This window comes from Etheostoma cragini, chromosome 5 (assembly GCF_013103735.1).
Source record: "Etheostoma cragini isolate CJK2018 chromosome 5, CSU_Ecrag_1.0, whole genome shotgun sequence".
NCBI classification, from domain to species: domain Eukaryota; kingdom Metazoa; phylum Chordata; class Actinopteri; order Perciformes; family Percidae; genus Etheostoma; species Etheostoma cragini.
The window spans coordinates 23,338,030-23,359,565 of NC_048411.1; the positions used below are offsets into that span (position 1 = coordinate 23,338,030).

Consider the following 21,536-nt stretch of genomic DNA (forward strand, 5'->3'; position numbering starts at 1 on the left):
TTAACAAAAGAAACAAGCAACATTCTTAAAAAAACAAAATTAAATCGCCAACATTAATTTCTGTTCTCTGGGAACACCTGAGACAATAGACAGGTGATCTGACGTAAACAAGTGATGTGTTAATTTGGATGTTAAGCCAAAAGTGTGCACACTAGAAATGTCTACAATAATCCCATGATGCACTGGAAAATGTTGGCATGCAAACAGTAACGGGACAGTGAAGGTCAGTGTTTTAGTTGAAGCAGGAAGCTGTAAACTGCGATGGATGTTTGCAAAACTATTTGGGTAATAATATTTACTGTTCATCTTTCTTCCAAATAACCTTCTGGGTTTAAAAAAAATTACAACCTGACTGCTTCTTTCTAGATCTCAGGAATTAATTTGGCGAGTGCAATGTCATTATTAAGGACGAGATTGATGGTCAAAACTGCATGAAATCAAAATGTCCCTTTGCACTGTATGTCAACATATGACCAAGGTTATGTATGGCTTAATGGGCCATTGGAAATCACCCCTTTGATTTCTGCCTCAACCGAAGAATGCCAACATCAGTCACTTTAATCTGTTTTCATTACCTCTTCTCAGACAGATAACCCGTTTGAGCACCTCCGAAGGTATTCAAAGCGGTACAGTATGCAGCTAATGACACAAATATACTACAGGCACCCCATCATTTATCTTCTTACTACTATCATTTCTAAGTCAATTAGCCCAGTCAATATGTTGTGTCAGTTATTACCAGCAATATACCATATGTAAATGAATTATACGCAGTGCAGACACCTTTATCAGGTTGACATCAAGGTAAAGGCAGTTGGAGAAAAATCAGGATGACGGATTGACGGCACAGAATGTAAACAGGTTAGCTTTTTGATTCATGAGGGCTTTAGTGGGGAGGTTATACAGGGACATTGTGTAGGAGGAATCATTACATGCAAAGAGTGAATTTTAAAGTTGAAGTAACGTGTGCAAAGTAGTGAAAGAGAGACAAGAATCAGGACGGTGACTTAATATGCGTGCTTCCCCTCTCCTTTTCTGTCTTTCTCAGTTCCCAGAGTTTACTACTGCAGTCTGATCTTCTGCGCCATCACCAGCCCTGCTACACCATCTTACAAGATCCCATTTTATCTTAAATATGCTATCTCAGTGACAGCAACGTCACATGGGGAAAGAGCAGCTGACATCTTCTTTTAGAGAAGCTCAGGAAGCATTTGTGACACTCGATCGCTAACATTATGCTGCCAGATGGCTCCGCAGAGAAGGACGAAGGATGTATTCCCCTGTTGAGGGGACACGGTTAAAATGTACTACAAGTTTTGAGATACAAACAAGAAACTTTCAAAGAAACACAAGGCTGATTAATTATATATGGGGATGACTGAGAGAAAGGTTTATCTCACAGTCTCACTGATTGGAACAGCCCACAGGAGGCCTGTGTTGACTTCTATGGACTTTATTTAAAACCCCTATTTGTTATTCAGAACAAGTTTCACTTGGTGTAATTCTTTTAATTTCCACACCACATCAGAAATACAGCTGCAAATCTGGAGATTTCGTTGCCGACATGGAAAACAGTCATTAAAGCAGTTACTTGGAGCGTTTGTGGAGCCCGATAAAGAATCAAGCCAATTCACAAACTAGCATGCCCTGGTGAACATCGAAATTCAGTGTTAAGAGAGTGTAATTTGGTTTATTGACTGAAGATCCAAATAATAATTTCTATAAAAAAATATCAGTGAAGTGCAAAATGTCCCATTCAGCTTGGCTCAAATTTCATGCAGATCTAATCATATCTGAATGAGAATGACCCTAACAATTCTGTGATTGAATTATAACGCCCCCTTCTAACTTGTATAATTTCGAAATACGCTATCCTCTGTAATCAGTCAGGACTTTTAAGAGACCTTAAGTTGTGGAACATCCGTACACCTTATTTGGTTTGGTGTAATAAAATGTGGACAGTCCAAAATGGATGAGTTGTAGGTGGTCTTTCTAACAATCAGTGTTTCCAACCTGAATTTTTATCCCTTCTCCCCTACCTTTGTGTGACTGATATTTTAGGTTAATTTCACTCTCATTGCATTTTAATCTGGACTGGCATCCTTAAAATTAAAGTTCCCCTTTCCTGTATTCAGCACAGTGAATAAGAGATAGCTGCAAACTCAGTTTAGCAGAAGCTTACTTTAGTGGATAAACTGTTAAATCACTCTCCTTTCGTGTGGCAGAAACCAAGCTGTGTTTAGTCTTTTCTAATCTATTTCTGGACAATGAATATTAATCTATGTAATTTCTGCTTATTCCTTCGTCCTCCCTTGCAAAGAGCCACAGACTGCACCTGTCTGGCTGGATTTCCAAAGATTTAGACGGCATTGGAAAAAGTATTCAGATCTTTAGTAAAAGTACAGACATTTACTGTAGTGTGGTGTTACATGATTGGATTATTACACGTGCATTACTATATATGCAGCATTCTGTGCTGTAGCAATGTATATACTGTTGAGGAGTTTAATGTATAACAATGCATCATAATTTATATACTGATCATAAAGTTTGTATTTAAAACCTTAATCTGCAGAATTACTCATAACATTAGCTGTGAAATAAATGTAATGGAGCAAAAAGTGCAATATTTTCCTCTACAATATTGCGAAGTAGAAGTAAGTAACATGAAATACTTCAGTTAAAGGTCCCATGGCATGAAAATGTCACTTTTTGAGGTTTTTTAACATTAACATGTGTCCCCCGGCCTGCCTATGGTCCCCCAGTGGATAGAAATGGCGATAGGTGTAAACCGAGCCCTGGGTATCCAGCTCTGCCTTTGAGACAATGAAAGCTCAGATGGGCCAATCTGGAGTCTTGCTCCTTATGAGGTCATAAGGAGGAAGGTTACTTCCCCTTTCTCTACTTTGCCCGCCCAGAGAATTTGGCCCACCCATGAGAAAGAAAGAGACATCATAGCTTTCAAACTAGCAAAGTGGCAGTTGGTCAAGGCCACATCCTCAACCTCCACCTTTCCCCACTTCTCTCCTCCTCAAAAGCTACAGACACAGAAATGTGTGTCTAAGGAAAGCTCATTGTGGGACTGGCTCTAGTGGCTGTAATTCTACACCACGGCTGAATTACTTCGGTAATGCTTTCCACCACTGGATATAGATCATCCTCCTAATAATTTGTACGATGGGAATGTGTGTACATCAAGTAGGGGAAGTAAAACATTTTCTGCTCATAGGTGGCAGGCTGTTGTCCGTCACTGTTTCTGCACAGTGATAATGACTACGTGTGAGCAGTTGTAACCATAATGCAAGTCCTTACTGCATTTAGCGTATATAATCTTCTGTTAGAAGTGCAAATAATGAAAATGTTACAACGTTAGAAAAAAAAATTGGTACATTGCAATACAAAACTCAGTTAATCGGCAGACAATTTTATGGAAATTCTGATGCTGTAAACTGTAAGTGTTACAGCATCAGAACGTGTAACTCAAAGAAGTGCTCTTAAAAATTGCTTCAAAGTGAGGCAGTTTCAGCTAATACTGCAATACAAATGAGTGTCTACAATACCAGCATCTGTGGTTTTAACACCTTTAAAAGCTGATTTTTCCTCACTTCCTCAAACACCTAATTATCTTGTTTTCCACACGTTTACCTGCTGCAGGCTTTTTATATCTTATTCTTATAATAATAATAATTCATTACATTTATATAGCGCTTTACCGTAGACACTCAAAGCACTTTGAGTGAGGGGACTACTTATCATTGCTAACCAGCAGATGAAGAAATCAAATGATTTAAATGCTTGTGTTTAGATGTTGATCCATCTATTCAAGTAAAATAATAGAGTTTTACTAATTTAATACTCCAACTACCAGAGCATTTAATGGACTATAAAGAAATATTGTACTTTGAGTTGCCTGGATGGCTCAGTTGGTAGACAAGGCGCCCGTACATAGAGGTTTACTCCTCGACACAGCGGGCCCGGATTCAACTCCGACCTGCGGCCCTTTGCTGCATTTTATTCCCCCTCTCTCTAACCTTTCGTGTCTTCAGCTGTCCTGTTAAATAAAAGCCTAAAAATGCCCAACGAATAATCTTAAAATTTTTTTTTACTTTGGATTTGTTTTTGTGATATTAATTGTAATATGTCCTTGTAATCTCTTGTTCCTTACTAATCTATGCATTTTTCTAAACTTTGCCATATTCTTTCTGTGTTTCTTGTTATTTGCTGGTTCCTAGAATAATTATAGTACACATATGGATGTTAGCCATCTCCCATATACGTTCTATTTACACATGTTCAAGTTGATATGTACATCCTCTGTGGCATACTTGATTTGAAAACCCCCTCTAATTAATTAGGCTATAATTACTCACTGTTCACTTTGTTAGGTACAACTGTCCTGCTTGTATTTCAAATCATCACTGATCAGTGTGGTCCTGTAGTAAAAAACATTTGATGGACATCGATCTTTCATTATAGACATTCAATTTGTTTTCCAAGGGTCCTTGAGGAGAGCTTTGGGACCAAAAAGTGTGAAGTGCGAGAGTTTTGATGACATCCGTATCAGGACCCTGCACCCAACCCTCCATCTTGCCTCGTCTAAGAGCTGGCTTGCACGTCACACTGGGACTGTAATACCCATTTAATTACTCTCATCTTGACCTGCCGGTAAAACGAGCCCAGCTGCCACTGCCGCCCATGTTTCTGTTATCTGTACAAAAATGCATTAGCGTGTGCCCCCTTTAATGGCTTTAATTAGTCGTAAACGGAGCTGATTCTCCAGTTAAATGGATGTGGAGTCGATACTGTAATACAGTCCTAATATGCACAGCTCCAACTCTATCTCATTGAGAAGGTGATACACAGGAGGATAGTCTTCCCGGCAATGGCAGAAGGCAGGCAGGATCAACCCATTCAGTAATAAAGAAGGTATCACATACTCCAGAATCATATCAGGCAGTATACTCACTCACTGCTCTGATATGAAAAGGACATAATTAGAGTGCTGTTGTATTTACAGAGGAATCCTTATAGAGGAGCTGTTTCAGTGTCAGTTACATAATGTAGAATACGTTTCCACAAGAGGAGATTAAACATCAGCGGGGCCTATTGGAACGAAAGGGACTCCCTGTCAAAATAGAGTAAACATATCCTTCAGATGAGTGGAAAGACAAAGAATATGGGTACAGCAAAATTGGTAAATTAACAAAAGCTACAAAAAAGCCCACTTTTGTCAGTCTTCCAGGAGTGAAAGCTGTCAAAAAAGAATACTGGCAACACAAACATTGTTACTTCAGCATTAGTCAACAATGTTTGCCCAATAAACACTTCCCCATATAGAAAACCCAGTGGGTTCAGTAACTGCGGCTGCTTTGAGGAAGAGAGACCCATAAAGTCCATGTCAGTAAACCATTTCTTCTTTCATATCCTCATCTGCAATAAAGTTTCCAGTCTCCAGTCCCTGCATTTGCTGAGTAATGCCTAGCCCGGCTGGTGGTGAGATGCACTGTTCTGACACTGGAGGAAGCTAATGGCTTGTTATGGTTTCTAATGCATGATGCTAAAGCTTTTGAAATAACAGGTCTCTATTACGACTCTGTGTGCAGATAAAATCCATTGACGGAAAATATTGTGATACCACAAGTGACCTCCTAGAATGTCTGAATGTATATATGTCTTGTCCTAATTGAAGATGCCTTTTTAATGGAACAATACCTCTATAGGAGATAGGGATCCTCAATAGTCATCCTCTTTTCTCAAAAAACAACTCTCTTTAATTGATCACAATAAAGACGCCTTTAGAACTTCAGAGATAAATTGTAGTGTAAAGCAAAATGTACATAACGATTACCTGTACTGTGGAGAAAATCAAAATGAAAGCAACTTATGACTGACTAAGACCAAAATCGAAATAGGTAAAGATAAACTACAAATTTCCAAATGGTACACAACAATGTAAAGCATGCAAACCAAGTTTTAGTGGTTAGTATTTTCTGCCTTCAGAAGAAGAAAATACTTCCAAAAGAAAACTGTTGATAGTGACAATCATCCTGTAACTCAAGCAACAAGGATTTTTTTATTTTTTTATGGAAGGACATGTTGTACATGTTAGATTCTTTAAGCATCAAAAACAAAATCCCACTCACCCCCTGTTGTATTTACGTGGAGGCAGAAATCTCAGCAGCAGAGAGCTAAAGACTTCATGGAGTATAGGGAGCCAATTCTATGTTTTGAAAAAATATGAACGGGTGTGAACGGGGAGAGGTAAATTATTTTTTGATCCCGTTTGAATTGAGCCATGGATTAAAAAAATGATGTTTGTCAATTTCAAAGATAATTTTTCAACCGAATGAAGTCTCTTTTTGTTGTCAAACTATTGAAGTAGAAGACTGTGAAAATACTTAATTAGAAAGACTACACACTTCAATGTTGCATGGCTGACGTCTCGCTAAAGCTACGATGCCTGTGTATCATACCGGGGATGTAACTTTACTAAAATAAGCAGCGGATCGTGCTTGTTCGTTTGCTTATCTGATAAAAATACTTCACTGAATAAAACACATCTGGTAAGATAAGGTAACATACGTGGCCCATGACATTATTTTCACATTGAGAGAAAAATCCTGAGACAAGAGCAAGAAATGGCATCGAGAGCAAAGACGTTTTGATAGAAACACATTTGAGAGAAATGTTTCTCACACTGATACCAAACACTACATATATTTTTATATTTGAGATATAAAAAAGTATTTTGAGACAGATTTTGTTTCACAGAACTAATTTGAAAAAAAAATCATTTATATTTTAACTTTTTTAGTCTCAAATATAACTGTTTGCTATTGATATGAAAACTTTTTCTCTCAAACATGTTTTTTTCTCTCAGATCATTTTTTGTGTGTGCATGTAATAAAGAAACAAACCTGGCTCCATAGCGTGTCATATGCGAGATCTCGCAAATCCAACCAACAATAAGTGGGGGGATTTATGTTTTTATTATTCTGTTATTCTGTTTTCTCTCTAGTCTTGTCTTGTTTTACTTCCTGCATTGTCTTCCCACCTTATGTGTTTGTCTGCCTCACCTTGATGTGTTATACCTGTTCCATTTCCTTGTGTCACCTGTTCCTTGTTGACCTCGTTACCATGTGTATTTAGTCTCTGTTTCCTTAATGATTTGTCGGATTATTGTTCTGTTATGTTCTATGGTCTGGCCTGTCCTGTCCTGTCCTGTCCTGTCCTATACTGCGCTGTGCTGTATGAACGTATCCGCTAGTTCCTTTCTTCCTGGCCTGCTTGCCTTTTGGGATATTTTTGTGTACGTTTTTGCTAACCTCTGTAAACTTTTTGTTTGTTTTTGTTAATAAACTCTGTACTCATGCATTTGGGTCTAAGCCTCGCTACTTTCCTGCTGAAACCTGACAGGATCCTTCCCGCCTTGTACTAACGGTTAAGGCTGGTTAGGTTGTGGTTAGACGGGAGATGCGTGTCATGTGTGATGCTATCATGTCAATAGGAACCAACATCTCTGAGGAATGTTTCCAGCACCTTGTTTAATTCATGCCACAACGAATTAAGGCAGTTCTAAAAGCAAAAGGGGGTCCAACCATGTATACCAGCAAGGTGTACCTAATCAAATGTCCAGTAAGTGTACAGTATCCCTATTTATTTCAGATAAAGTACGGTTTTGAACATGAAGATATTTGCAGAAAAGATAATTGATAAAAGTACAGCTCCTTTTTCTTCACTCTGGTGTATTGCGAGTGAAAACTCTGAAAATCAGTTTTTTGTTGCTAATTTAAAAAAAAAAACATTTATAAACTGTCGCAAAAATTGAATGGTGCACTGGGCTGTTGTCTAAACTCTGACAGTTGGAGTCCAAGTACTCCAGCACTTTGATTTCTGTTTCCAGTATTGAGTAGATGAATTCCTAGGTGTGATTTTAAAACTTCTGATCAGATGTTGTAGAGTGTCCAGCCCTAATGTCAGTGTAACAGTAGAGGGCCACAATAAACAAAGTTAAAATCCAGGGGAGACTTACGTGTCTGGCGGGGTGAAGGTGTACCTATTTCGCGGCAGTTTCTCCAGAGTTAACCGTGGGAGATGGGAATGTAACATGTACCACTCACCCCACCTGAAATACGGTCCGCCTCCTAAACCTTGTGTGAGTCAGCAAGCAGCAGGGGGTTCTAACAGCCAGTGGGAATGTGTGTGTGTGTGTGTGTGTGTGTGTGTGTGCATGCCAAGCTCATCCTGCTGAAGTGTGTATAAGCTGGGAGGAAAAGTGGAGGAAGAGTGTGCTCTTTCTCCTGTCTCATATTTCTCTGCGGTGTAATGTGCCACCTATTCATGCGATGCCTTTTAAAAGGCATGGTGGGAATCGCTTCACAGTCAGGCCCGAAACTCAATATGCTAATGCCTTCCAAGAGAGCGATGGAGGGGGAGAAAACATAACTTGTCAATTACCCACGGCAAAACCACTGAAAGATTTATTAAAAACCACCAGAAATTTCCACAAGACAAAAGAGCTTAAAGATGCGATAGATCAAAACACAAGCCAACAGTTGTTTGACTAATTATAAAATCATGTCAGTGAAATTAACCTTCTCTGACTAAATGGGATCAATTTGAATTATATTACGTTTAAAGGTGCATATGGCAGTTGCATCTTCATCAATTACTTCTTGAAAGTTCCACGTGGAAATTTCCAGCTTTGATTTATACTAACAGAAAAAAAACTGGATCTATCAAAATCCATTATCCAAACAAGTGGAGCGGGGTCTGTGTTTTTTATGAGAGATGCAAAACAGGTAAATACTGCCAGGGAAGACACACAAAAAAAAATCAACATCACAGATACACCATATGTACATCTGGAAGGCACTGCGGTAACAGCCAGCTATTCCTTCCAGTGATGGCACCGTTTCACACCCATAAGTGTTTGCTGTCTGAGGACCCAACAAGGCACAGCGGGACCGTCAGCATTGGTCTCAGATTATTTTGTTTCTCACACAGACATCATAAAGACTCCTCAGCATAATTTGTTTACAGCTCAGAGAGAGAGAGAAAGTTGGCATTGCTCATTCCCCTCACTGGAAAAATTGCTGTGATGATAGGCTTTGCTGGGAACATGGGCAAGCATATGAAAACAAGCACAATTTCTGATTAGAGGTTTTGGAAACCGAGCCAAGCATGATGACAGCAACATATCCCCAGAACAATCTATTCACTCATCAGATCAATCCTTTCTTTGTTGCTCTCCGATCCCAAATGTCAAAGGGGTTCCATTGGGATTTATTTTTTTTTTTTACACAGGTCTCCCACCTTCTGTAAAGTGTTAAAGGTTGTGTCAAAATGATGTACTGGATCTAAACACTGACTGATAACATGACGGAGAACAAAAACCTCTATAGTATACTGACACCCAGTGTAGAATTTTCTTGGAGAAATTCGCTACATTTTGCAACTGACAGATTCTAACAGCGGCACTTGTTTGAATAAAGACAAAAAACGGGTATTTGTCATGATCTCTAATGGCTACCATATGGCTGAACAGAAATATATTATCTTACACTAGTAAAACTAATACTTTACAAGGGAAAATGCAAGGATACATATGTCAAAACAACATTTATGGTGCATTAACACAACACCAAGGAACACTTAGCAATAAAGTTAAGTTAAAGTAGTGGAAGAAGAAAAAAAAAGGCGGGGTATTCCACTAACACAACATACTGTATACAATGGTTCATGACCTCAGCTTTGGATATTTCAGCTGTTGATGGTGCTCTGATTCATGGGACTTAAACGTATGGCCATATGGTCCTTTAGTCCACACAAACCTCATCAGTGGAAGAAAATCCATGTTTGCTATCCCCGGCCAGCTACCAGCTACATACTGAATCCCCCCCCCTCATCATCCCTCTATCTTCCCACCCCTCCCCACTGCTTCCCCTGAGGCCAACAGATTACAGATATCATTATAATGGACGTCCTGGCAGGCTAGCTGTGGTCACATTTAATTTGCCGTGGCCTGTTATCTACACAAGATAATCAGCATTTACACCTGAGAGTGAACACAGAAAGATGAGCGACAGTGTGTATGTGGGTGGGACAGTAGTAGCATTAGAGACGGAAGAAGGACTAGAAGGGAGTAAGCGAAAGGTAGAGTGAAGGAAAGATTGCAAAAAAATTGACACAATCCACTGGGACCAAAAGAATGTAACGATGAAGCACACCCGTCAGATTTACATTCTAATAGGAATGACCTACTTTGGGCCCCTGAGATGACTGAGAGCAAAACCTGATTCAAATGAACATCCCTGAACACAGATGTTACATTTTAGCTTGGAGGGAGGTACCTTCCCTTCATACTGCATTTTGCTTTGCGAGGTCAGCACTGTCCAATTACATCCAGATAAACAATAGTGTTCGTTCAAAGAAAAGGTTACAGGGCACTCCTTTTGTAGCAGACGGGTGGGAATCTTCATTGATTCCACTTTTATACTTGTATGTTTGGAAAGACTCTATTCCTGCAGCTGCTGCCAGATTATGCATTTCCCGCTCGACAAATCCTTTTACTCCCACCTGCTGTTGAAGTCATGCATTTATTTGTATGAAACAAAGTTAATTGTGCCACCTTAAATTTGTAAAGCCAACAGAACAGGTATCTATTATATATCTTTAGCAACTACGACAGAATGAGTCTTCGCATCTATAAAAGATCAATTTCCTCTGAGCCAGAAGAGTGACGACCTATTTCCTTTGAAGGGCTTTCCATAAATATTTCAGCTGTGAACTACCTACCAAGCTCACAGGGGCACATTACTGTTGTGAATGCATTGCAATGCAACTGTTTCAATCTGTCACTGAGTTTTTGAAAGGCACACATCTTAACGAGTCATTTTGACTTAAATTATATTCCCAAACAAACTAAAATAAAAAAAATTCATTTGTTCCAAATTACATTCAGTATTATCTCTCTACATAGTATTTTATTAGTAGTGACGAAACCCGCCTGGGATGTGATTCCCTCTTGCCTACGAGGGATTTGAATCCTTGGAAATGATTCATGCATGGCTTCGTGCACTATTTCATCTCATTGATAACCGCCTCACTGTTTACTGTTCACTTTCTTTACATAATGTCAGAGCTGTAAGTTACAGCTCATGCAAATGCAACAACCTTATGCAGCTTCACATTGAAGATGTTCAACTAGCTAAACACTTTAATTGTGAAGTAGCCACAGAAAACGCTGTGTGTTTATCACAGTGGTTAGCGCAGACCATGGTCAGTTATAACGTGATATGGGACACTGAATTTGATGATTTAACTGTTTATCAGACCACAAATGAAACAAGAATTAACTGGCTAGAGCCCTCTGCCTCATTCCATTCCGCTCCGCTATAAGAGACTACCTCACTGGGAGGACAGAGGGGGAAGCTCCAGAGACAAACATTTAGTTAGCAGTTGTTGCAGCTGGAATTTAGCCAAACGGAAGCCCCGCTGCCGCTGGGTCTACCTGCCTTCAGATGATAAGAAATTTTAGAAAGAAAATTCTACAAATGAGCATCACTATCTTGAAACAAGACTGACAAAGACAGGTACTGTAGCCCAGACAATTAAAGTCTCTTGATGAAATATTGTAGGATGTGATAATGGGCACAATACGTTATGATGGAGACTCTTTTATCTGTTGTTCTAATAAATATAGAAAAAAAAGTGATTAAAAAAGGCCAAATATGGGACCTAGTTTTGGAAAGGCATGTCAAATTCAGCATTGTATTGCTTATTAATTGATGGTTTGTCTAGCCTGTTTGTCTGAGAAAGCTTCCCTCTCTATCATTAAGTGGGCTCCGTGGCCTCAAGATGTTTTTTTTCTCCCAACGCTGTAGAAATACACTTTGAAAGCTTGCTAAGATATGCAGTCTGTAAATTCAGCATACAGTTGCCTTTGCATAAAAAGATTTATGCAGCTATTTGTCACAGAGTCCTTCTAAAGGTTTTTTTTTAAACTTTGTCTGGAATAAAGATGAATAACACAAAAGAAAAGGATTAAAAAATGTATACAGTAGAGAAAGGTGACCCCCGTTGGCCTAAGCACCTCAACAACCTGGTGCCAGAGATTCAGAGAGCAAAGTAACATCAAAACACCAACTCCCATCTGTTGAGTTGCTGAACAGGCAGACCCACCAAGGATGATCACAAGGATTGGTAAGAAGTCCATTTCCCATCACTAATGCTAATAAGATCACCATGGCTAAAAATACCAGAGAATCCTCTATTTATCTATCCATAAAAGATTTGTGGTTCTTCCATAGGATATCCTCCTTCTAAAATTGTTGTGCTGTAAAAGCGCAGCACCCGATATTGACTGAGTGCAGACTTTAGACCAGATTGTATGTCAGCAAAATGTGACCAGTTATATCAAAATGTCCTCCATGCTTACTGAAGCCGAGTATTGATGGACCTGCCTCTTCGCATCAAGCTCTCTGCTGTACATCTATGAGAATTGAATGTTTGTAATGTACACAAGGTATATTGTATATCCAAAGTTGAGACATATCAATCTTGCCTTATATCTGTAAATGATGTATCTATTAGTCTGGGTCTGACAAATACAGCATGAGACACTGTTTCTGATAACATTCTGATGATATACTCTATTCATTATGTTGTTTAACTATCTCTATTTTATATTAAGTAGTCCCTTTTTTATACTCTCAGTCGGCATTGATAATTAAAAACGTCCATTCTAACCAAATGAAAAATATCAACAATTGGAAAAGGTTATCACAATTCTTTAATATTTCAGTGATAATTCAGTATCTGTCTATCTATCTATCTGTTTGTTGATAAGTTATGCTAACCCTTCTGCTAACGATGTGCTCACATCTTAGATCAACCAACCACTTTATTTATGCGAGTGGCACTGAAACCTGCAAGAAGAGGAGCGGAGCAAGGTTGCTTTATAAGGCTGACAACAGCTCCATTCATGCGTCTAATTTAAGAGCGGCTTCTGCTCTGTCTAATTAACAATTTACTAGGCCATCAGTCAGCCTCCCTATTGTGGTATAATCAGCGTCCCCAACGTTCAGGCAGCTCAATGCACACTTTCACATCCGCAATAGGATTAGAACAACCATGCGACTTTCTTGGATACACAGACAGAAAAGTGGAAAGGGCTAGTTCCAAGGACACAGAGAACAACTGCGAAACCCCAGATTGAAAGATGACACTGTGCAGTGGAGTGAGATGGGCAACGTGTTCAACAAATGACCCAGCTCTGTTTATGCATGCTAGAAGTTACAGCTAGATATTGTTTTTGCCATGTTAAAGGGACCAAGCACATTTGCTCCCCTGGTTGTTGTTTTTTGTGTTGCTTGCTGGCTCAACCAGTCGGCATGTATCACAACTCTGGTTTGAATGCAGCTCTGATGCAACTATATATTTTGTGCACGTTCTGCTTGTTTTTTTATTTAAGGGTTGGGCTTAGGCACATGTGAGGGTTTGATCTGCTCTCTCATGCATAGGCACCTTTAAAGGATTATGATACATTGTCAGAGCGGATTTTTGTAAATAAATCCCCCATAAAGACTCTACCCGCCTTACCACAATACAATTGCTAAACGCTAATTCTTCTCATCCTCCTTCTTCTCCCACACTCTGCTAAACACAAGAGCTAACAGTTATTGCTATTTTTTAATTTTAATTTTAGGAGAGGAGTTTAAGGAGTGGTGGCAGCTGCTCATTGTCCCTCCATAATTCTGATAGTAGAATAATAACCTAGAGAGAGGATTAATCTGGGGGAATAGCATATTCAATTTCTCCTGCTTTCTGTATATGTTTCGCCCCATAGCTTCTTCTGTATAAATAAATAGAATTTTACGTGTTTATCCACTTAGTTTCTCTGTCTTGCTGATTAGCAATGAAGGACTAGGAGGCTGGGATAACCTGGAGTGCATGGTTCCAAGGATATCTGAGGCCAGCATGCCTGCATGTGTGTGTATCAGTGGGAATATATGTGTGTGTGTGCGTGTGCGTGTGTACTGTATAAACAAATGCAGTGCTACTTGAAAGGCGCGGCCAATTAAAAGAAGCCCCTGAAGGAGTATGCTCATCAGGATGCAGTGAACATAGCAGATCCACTCTCAGATAGCATGCAGCATTCTGTCACTGTAACTAAGGCATTCATACCACCAAGGCTGTGTAGCACATTATATTGACATCTTCATTCTTCAGACAGTGAGAAATTGACAAGAAATATGAAAACAGTTGTTGTTATGTTGTATCATGTAATGCATCACCTGAAGTACATTTTAGACACATTTCGAGGGATTAACACAAATTGTACATACCATTATCAAACAATTATTGAACTGCCAGGTGCTAAGAAACTTTAATTAGGAATCTGAGGGAACAGGTAAATCTTGGGATGTGAATGGTTTTGACTATTTGATAGAACAAAACAACGCAGTGTGAGTGCAGATAAGACAAAGACCAATTGGGGAAAAAAGCACGATGTCTGCATTAGACTGCGTTTGGTTCCCTTAAACACATTCTGTATTTACCACTTATGTCTCCAGGATCCAGTCACCACCCAGAAAAGATCAAAATGATCCAACAATGCAATGTACTGAAATGCTATTACTATATTTAACGCATCCTTAATATTAGGAGCAGTGGACAGTTATACATACAGCATTCAGGGAGCAACTTGAGGTTCAATGTCTTGCCCAGGGACACTTTAACATGTGGTCAGATGACCTGGGATTGATCTCCTAACCTTGTGGTTATGGGGAATCTATTTTACCTCTGGGCTACAAGCCCCCAAGAAGATGATGTTGATGTGTTTTGTGGCAGTGCACAACTAAATTACCAAGCAAAACCCTCTGTTTATCCCCCTCAGTGTGATTTGGTCTTAGGTTGCAGCCAAACCGCATGTTACACTCATTATGAGTGCTGTGTTGACTCCTGTTGGCCCCAAAAACTTCATCCCAAAGGGAAAATAACAAATCTGTGACATGTATCGACCTCTATTGGTTACCAGAAGGAATTGCAACAACATTGGCTAAACTTATCTCCTTTTCTTGGAGCTGCTGGTCCCTGGATCAGGTAATGAGGCGTATTAGTCATCGCAGCTGAAAGGTCTTGCTCAAAGCACAGTCCTCAATTGTTAAATACTTGAAAGTAAAGAGAAAAGTGAATAAATGAGACCGGGGAGACTGGGACCAAAGAAGCTAATAATGAAAGCCAGAAAACTCAGCACATGGCAGCGTAATCAATGAGTCAGTTCTATTGGACAACCGTTCCAGCTACAGATATATTATCGTCATTTTGTGCGATAGGGAATTAAAACTTCAAAATATTTCTCCTTGAATGCCTCAAGAGAGGAGTTGTGCTTTTATTGGTGTTGTTGTTGACCATGACCAATTAAGAGAAAAAGAAAAACTTGGAAAGTAACACATTCCACATTGATGGAGTCAATGTTAACAAAAACTGCAGAGCTTTTAATTCTTTTTTATCGCTGTGCTACAGCCTCGATGTAGATGACATATTGACTTGATGACAGACATTTAACTGGAAAACACATGGTGGCCCGAAAGTGGCAGACATGATAAGTCGCACAACCTTCACACTTCTCAATTTCACATGCATCCTGTTTTCTAGTTGTCTTTCTTTCTCTCCTCTCCCTCCGTCACACCTCCCCACACTCTCATAGAACGCTACACCTACACACACATTATCCCTCCAAGCCCTCCCTCTGTGCTCATACACACACCCGTACAAACACAAAGATGGATCAATTTCACATTCCCTTTCAGGATGCGGAAGATGCAATGGTGTCTCATTGTCAGTTTACGGCGCGATGTTTGATCCCACCTAATGCTGCTATGCAAATCAGCCATTGTCATTTTTTTTTTTTTTGCGAGCCATCTTTTTTCTTTACGCCTTAATACGTTCTAAACAATTATCTCGCCACCACAGATGTGGCATCTTGTGGCCTATTTTTTAAAAATAGGACAGAGCTTTTGGCAAGGCACCACCAAAGCAATAAAAAAAGTTAACTAATTGAAAAAAATGCCCTCAGTGTGTAGTGGTTTAAAACTCCTGAAGAGAAAGCTTTCAGTTCCACTATAATGGTTTTATCCATTCATTTGGGCTTTATTGGCTTTGCTTGGCAGTAGACAGGGAGCAATGGCACCCCCGAGCATCAGCTTTCCCACAGAGTCATTTGATCATATGCTGACTGGGTGAAGAAGAGTGTAAATTAAAGTCCCCCCTCACTCTGACACTTTAAACACAAGACAAGACAGGCCGTATTTTCTCAGCCAAATCAGAAGCCTTGAGAGATGGATACCAATTATAATTGCAGTGGGGGAAAAAAAATATACCAGACATAGGTGTGTGTCAGAAGCCTGGTGCTAAATCACACCAGCAATTGGATGATGAAAACCTGCCTGAAGGGTCTGAGGGACCTAGAGCCATTCTGTGCCAATGAAGTGGTGTGCACTTGAATTTGCATCACCCTGTGACATATCAAAGAGAATGCACAAGTAGACGCGCCTCTTTGATTTTGCTAGTTGTGAAATGCAAAGTTACTCTGTAGGCCCACACTAATCTGTGGCTTCCTTTCCATAATCCTGCAGTTTTAGCCAAGTAATGAACAACGTGAGAAAGAGGGAGTGTGTACAGCATGTTGCATAAGCACTCTGTGTGTGTGTGTGTGTGTGTGTGTGTGTGTGCAGGGGTGGGGCAGGGTGGAGATGAGGAGCTTTCACAAGCTCTTGATGGAACAAATTGGATGTTGGATACATGCACTTATCTTATCCTGTTGCTGCTTATCAAACATCACGCACCATGCCATGTCTTATTCTCTCTGCACTTTAAGCATGTTTACACAACACACTGCATGGCTGCAATCAGGCGTGCAGGAACACATTCACTGACATGCCAGGTGCATCATCCCACCTGCCCCTCCTTCCTCCACCTACGCACGCATGCGTGCACGCACACATACAATAAAGCATGCTTCTGCCAAGAAATGGAATTCTTAGACATTTCCGGCGGGAATGAAGACGCATTTCTGTCCTCATTAGAACACCCCCACGTCCAGTGGGTGAAAGCTGTGAGGCTCAATTTCCTATCTTTTTGGCGGCACTCTGAGTGGGACGATGCCTCAGAAACACCATTCATAAGCCAAGGAACTGGAGAGTAAATTGGTATTATTGGGCCGCCATGCGGACCATCTGCAGACTTCATAAATAGATCAGTCCATCACGTCCAAACGGGCTGATCGGATGCCCGGGTTAAGTTGCGATATCATGCAAAGCATATTGACCACCACAAACATTTTACGGCCTCTGACTCTCTCACGCGCGCTCGCTCGCGCACTGACACACGCACTCACACAAAGAGAGAGAGAGAGAGAGAAAGAAAGAAAGAGACATGCACAAATCTGCTCTGAATTATGACTCAATTAACAGACACTGAGTCAAGGTCGTTTACAGCCGCAATATCCATAACTGATATCGACGCTGCTTTTTAATCCGCTCCAAAAAATAAGAAAATAGTGTGTTACTGTGCAGATTAAAGATGTTTTGCGTAGATTATCGGTCAGGAAACCTACCAGTTCAACCAAACCCCGGAGGAGCCAGCAGAGGAAACTCTAGTTAGGACATCAGATTTATCTTTGGTTGGATCTGTTCTCTACAGACCAGTACACTGCCGATGTGGATTTTATCATTGCGCAGAAACCAAATAGGATAATCCTGTCGGCTATATTTAAAACTTTACAAATATTTCCTATTGTCTAAGGCTCACTTACCATCAATAATAAAGCTCTTCATGATTTAGATGTAGGAGGAAATCCAGAAGCTGTATAAATCCAGGTCAAATGAATCCCAGCGTGTGCGGAGACAGACAGGATATCTGCTATTTATTGCAATTTATTGGTAATTGCAAATCGAGTGCACGGTGGGAAACGGACACCCTTGCACCCTTCAAACTTTAGCCGTCGGTCTTCCCGAGTGGGGAGCCACATCTCCAACTGCACCCGAGCTCAGTCATTTGGACGAGGGATTCAAAACTAGTCCGCAATAAACATCCAAAATTGGAATCAGTAGACTCGACACACCAGCCGACACCTCCCCAAAATATAGGACGCGGAAACAGCTCCGGAGAAGAGCTCAAAGTGTTAACGCAGAAGTGGAAAAGGAACGACACAGAAGAAAAAACAGTATTGGATCCATGTTTTCAAACCGCAGCACATATCCAATCCTATCACTTGCCCCGTTGTATATTTCCCAAGTAGGCTACATAGAGAAAAGTGTAGTGGATGCGCACGGATGTGAGCCGCACTGGTGAGCGTCAGTGTGGCATTCACCACAGGGAGGTGGATGGAGGGCGGGGCAGCGAGGTGCGTTTGGCGGAAAGAGAGAGTAAGGGGGAGAGAGAGAGAATTCAGAGATAAATGTTTAATAGGTATATATCACGCTGCAAAAAATGTATCTCTTACATCTGAAAGAGGAATTTTCATTTGTATTTTTTTTAACCTTTTTTTTTTGCCTACATTAAGGCTAAGATGTGAACAAACAAAAAACACATAGGCTATGCATAACTGATTACTTTTCCCAAAGTGAATCAGAGACTTAATGACTTATTCAGACAGTCATTTTTTGCAGGGCTGCGCTCTGATGAATGTTTTATGTGCACGGTGGCGGTGGTGGGTGGGTAAGGTGACGTGAGGCGAATCTATTTGGATCGGACACGGCCAGGCACGCACTTGCATACGAAAATACACCCAAAAGACAGGCGAAGAGCCTGCCTGCTGGTGGGACCCGCGCTTCCTCCTGGGAACTGGACAATTTGCCTGCTGTGATGTCGTAGGCGGAGTTGTCATAAACCGGCAGGGGGAAAAAACAAAGATTTCAGTTCTGCTTGGTTAACCGGACAGGCAGAAATGAAATGAAATCCTCTTCCCCCTTCAATTGTCCCTATTGTATATATTTTTACTCATATTTTTTAATTTGTTCAGAAAAGATTTTATTATTACTATTATTAGTATTATTATTATCATTGTTATAATTATATTCAACTCATGAGGAAAACATTTTCCCTTGGATTTTCTGTCAAAGTGCCTGGAAGCATAGCGGGTCGTTGCAGAGAATCCCACATTATAGGCTACATTCCGTTTCGAAGTATTATAAATGGTTGCTTTTACAAAGTAATTCGACTATTGAGCCGCAGAGACATACTCTGACCATCCTGATTGGACCAAAGACCAGTTCACCGTTATTCTAGTCTGCAGCTTGATGTTTGGGTTCCTGAAATACAGCAGGATGAGATTCACAGCAGCGGTGCTATTATCTTTAGGTGTCACACGCCCCCTACTGGAAAACATGAACAATAGATGTACAGGTCCATGGACAGACAGCGAAGCCTTAACTTAAAAGTAAGATGCTTCCCTGGCTGTGTTTGCTAGAGAGATAAATTATTATATTCACAGTGGAGACAATGTTGTGTATTATTATTGTGTTCCCTAAAAGGAATCTGGAATATTTCCATCTGCTGGCAACAGAGATGGAAAAGCACTCACTTCCCGTACTGAAGTAGAAGTACAGATACTTGTGCTAAAATACCCTGGTAAAAGTAGAAGTACTGATTTAACTTTTTAAGCATTTTAAATGGATTTCTGCCTCAATGCCTAAAACATCACATAAATGAATATTGTCACAGAGACTGGGTCTCCAAGTTAAAATGATTCTGACTGAGTAGCAAGATATGAGTTCAATTCAATCAGGAGAGACATGTATGCAAATATGCAAATTAGGTTTATTGTACAGCTCAATAAAATGTACAAAGTCTTTGGCGATTAGACTCCATCGCCATACGAATATTTTGTATATCTATGTAGCGGTAGAGAACCATCAGACCCCCAGATGGAATCTAGACACCGGCGGTGGCGTCGAAGGAGCCCGAAGACCAGACCAAAGGAGGCTCTGGACCGGTCAGCTGGAGTAGATGACTGGAGATGGAAGGGGAGGTGGAGGGTTGCCTGCAACGACAGCTGCATAGCACAGGGAGAAACTGATTTTTAAAAGCAGGGTTGTGACTCTGTGATTGGCCCGTGCAATTTTTGTAAGATTCTGATTGGTTAAGCTGGAAGGTGAACACCTCCACCAACTGATTCCATTTAGGAAGAGAGCAATGATTAAATTAGGTCTTCCTGAAAGATTATACGCTGAGCTATATTTAAATCAGGAGAGACTAGTTGCATATATGTGACAATTATACACAGCAAAAATGAATATTTATTAGGATAACAGCTGAATTGATTTAGGAGTGCACTTATTAAAAGTTAGGTCTTCTTGAAAGACTTTACACTGAGCTACATTTGTGATTCTGGGAGAATTCAAACATAAGTCCTCTCACTTACGTCTGAGAGGTTTGAGACATTTAAGTTAAAAATATGGAAAAAATAAAGTTGAGACAAGACCAAGTAACGTTAATGTTAACTTAAGGGGTGTTGAAAACAAGAATGGCCTTGAGTAATGTTAACATTACTAGAGCACTGTGAATTTACTGAATTTATTTTGAATATAAAGCTATGCAGGTATTTTATCAGCTAATATTACATTATTTTCAAATAAATTGAACGCTAGCTAACCTTAACGTTACTTAGGACACGTAACTAAATGCTTGAGACCCAAGGCATGGTCATTGCTAGCAGAAGAACAAATGTAAGTGACGTAAACTTAATAAAATTTCTGAAACAAACAACAAATAGCTTTTGATAACAACAAAAAGATGCATTTGTCTCTATGCGTTTTTTCAAATTCAATGGTAAATTATTGAAAGCCAGCAGTTTGTGATGTTTTGGTTGGCACAATTTGCAGCACATTATAACAATAATTCAATCCCTGTCTGGCTTTTATTCGCAATAACAACTGGCTCACACTACATTATCCCTACCCCTAAACTAAAGTAACAAGCCAAGTTTTTAAAATGTAAGGAGTATAAAGTACCAATATTAGTGTTAAAAATGTAAGGAGTAAAAGTAAAAAGTTGGCACAAAAATAAATAGTAAAATATCTCAAAAATCTGCTTCAGTACAAAGTATTTGTACTTTGTTACTTCCCATCCCTGGCTGGCATGCACATCATGTCAAATATGGGAAAATTCCCAAATTGCACACTCAATCCTTCACTTGGAATAGCAGCGTAGTCGTTTTCAAATTGTGACACATACAGAAAATACTATGTTTTGTGTATTATGAGGCACACTGGCGCATTATCAAATGCTTGTGTTATTTATACTTCAGTATGTAGACTAAGACAGAAAAAAGCCAACAGATTACCATAGGGAGCAGGTGAATGGAAACCCCAGCCAGGTGGGTGGTGTAGTCGAGTGAAAAGGGGGGTATGTGAAACAGGCTAATCCCAAGTTTACAACTACCACCAATATTGAATCACACCATCAGAACATGCCAGTGAGCCCATTGCCTGGTGTTTGCTCACAGTGGAGACCGGCAGGGCCAGATGGCC

The 21,536-nt window shown here is 40.0% G+C and overlaps 1 protein-coding gene across 1 annotated transcript in view; it reads right to left on the bottom strand.

Annotated features, from left to right (window-relative positions):
* Nucleotides 1–18,380, bottom strand: part of rtn4r (reticulon 4 receptor) — a 44,587-nt gene extending 26,207 nt beyond the window's left edge. The window contains exon 1 of the mRNA XM_034872317.1: nucleotides 17,819–18,380. Coding sequence (XP_034728208.1) covers nucleotides 17,819–17,840 — 22 coding nt within the window. The 5' untranslated portion in view covers nucleotides 17,841–18,380. The remainder of the gene's footprint in view (nucleotides 1–17,818) is intronic.
* Between the last annotated feature and the right edge of the window lie 3,156 nt (nucleotides 18,381–21,536).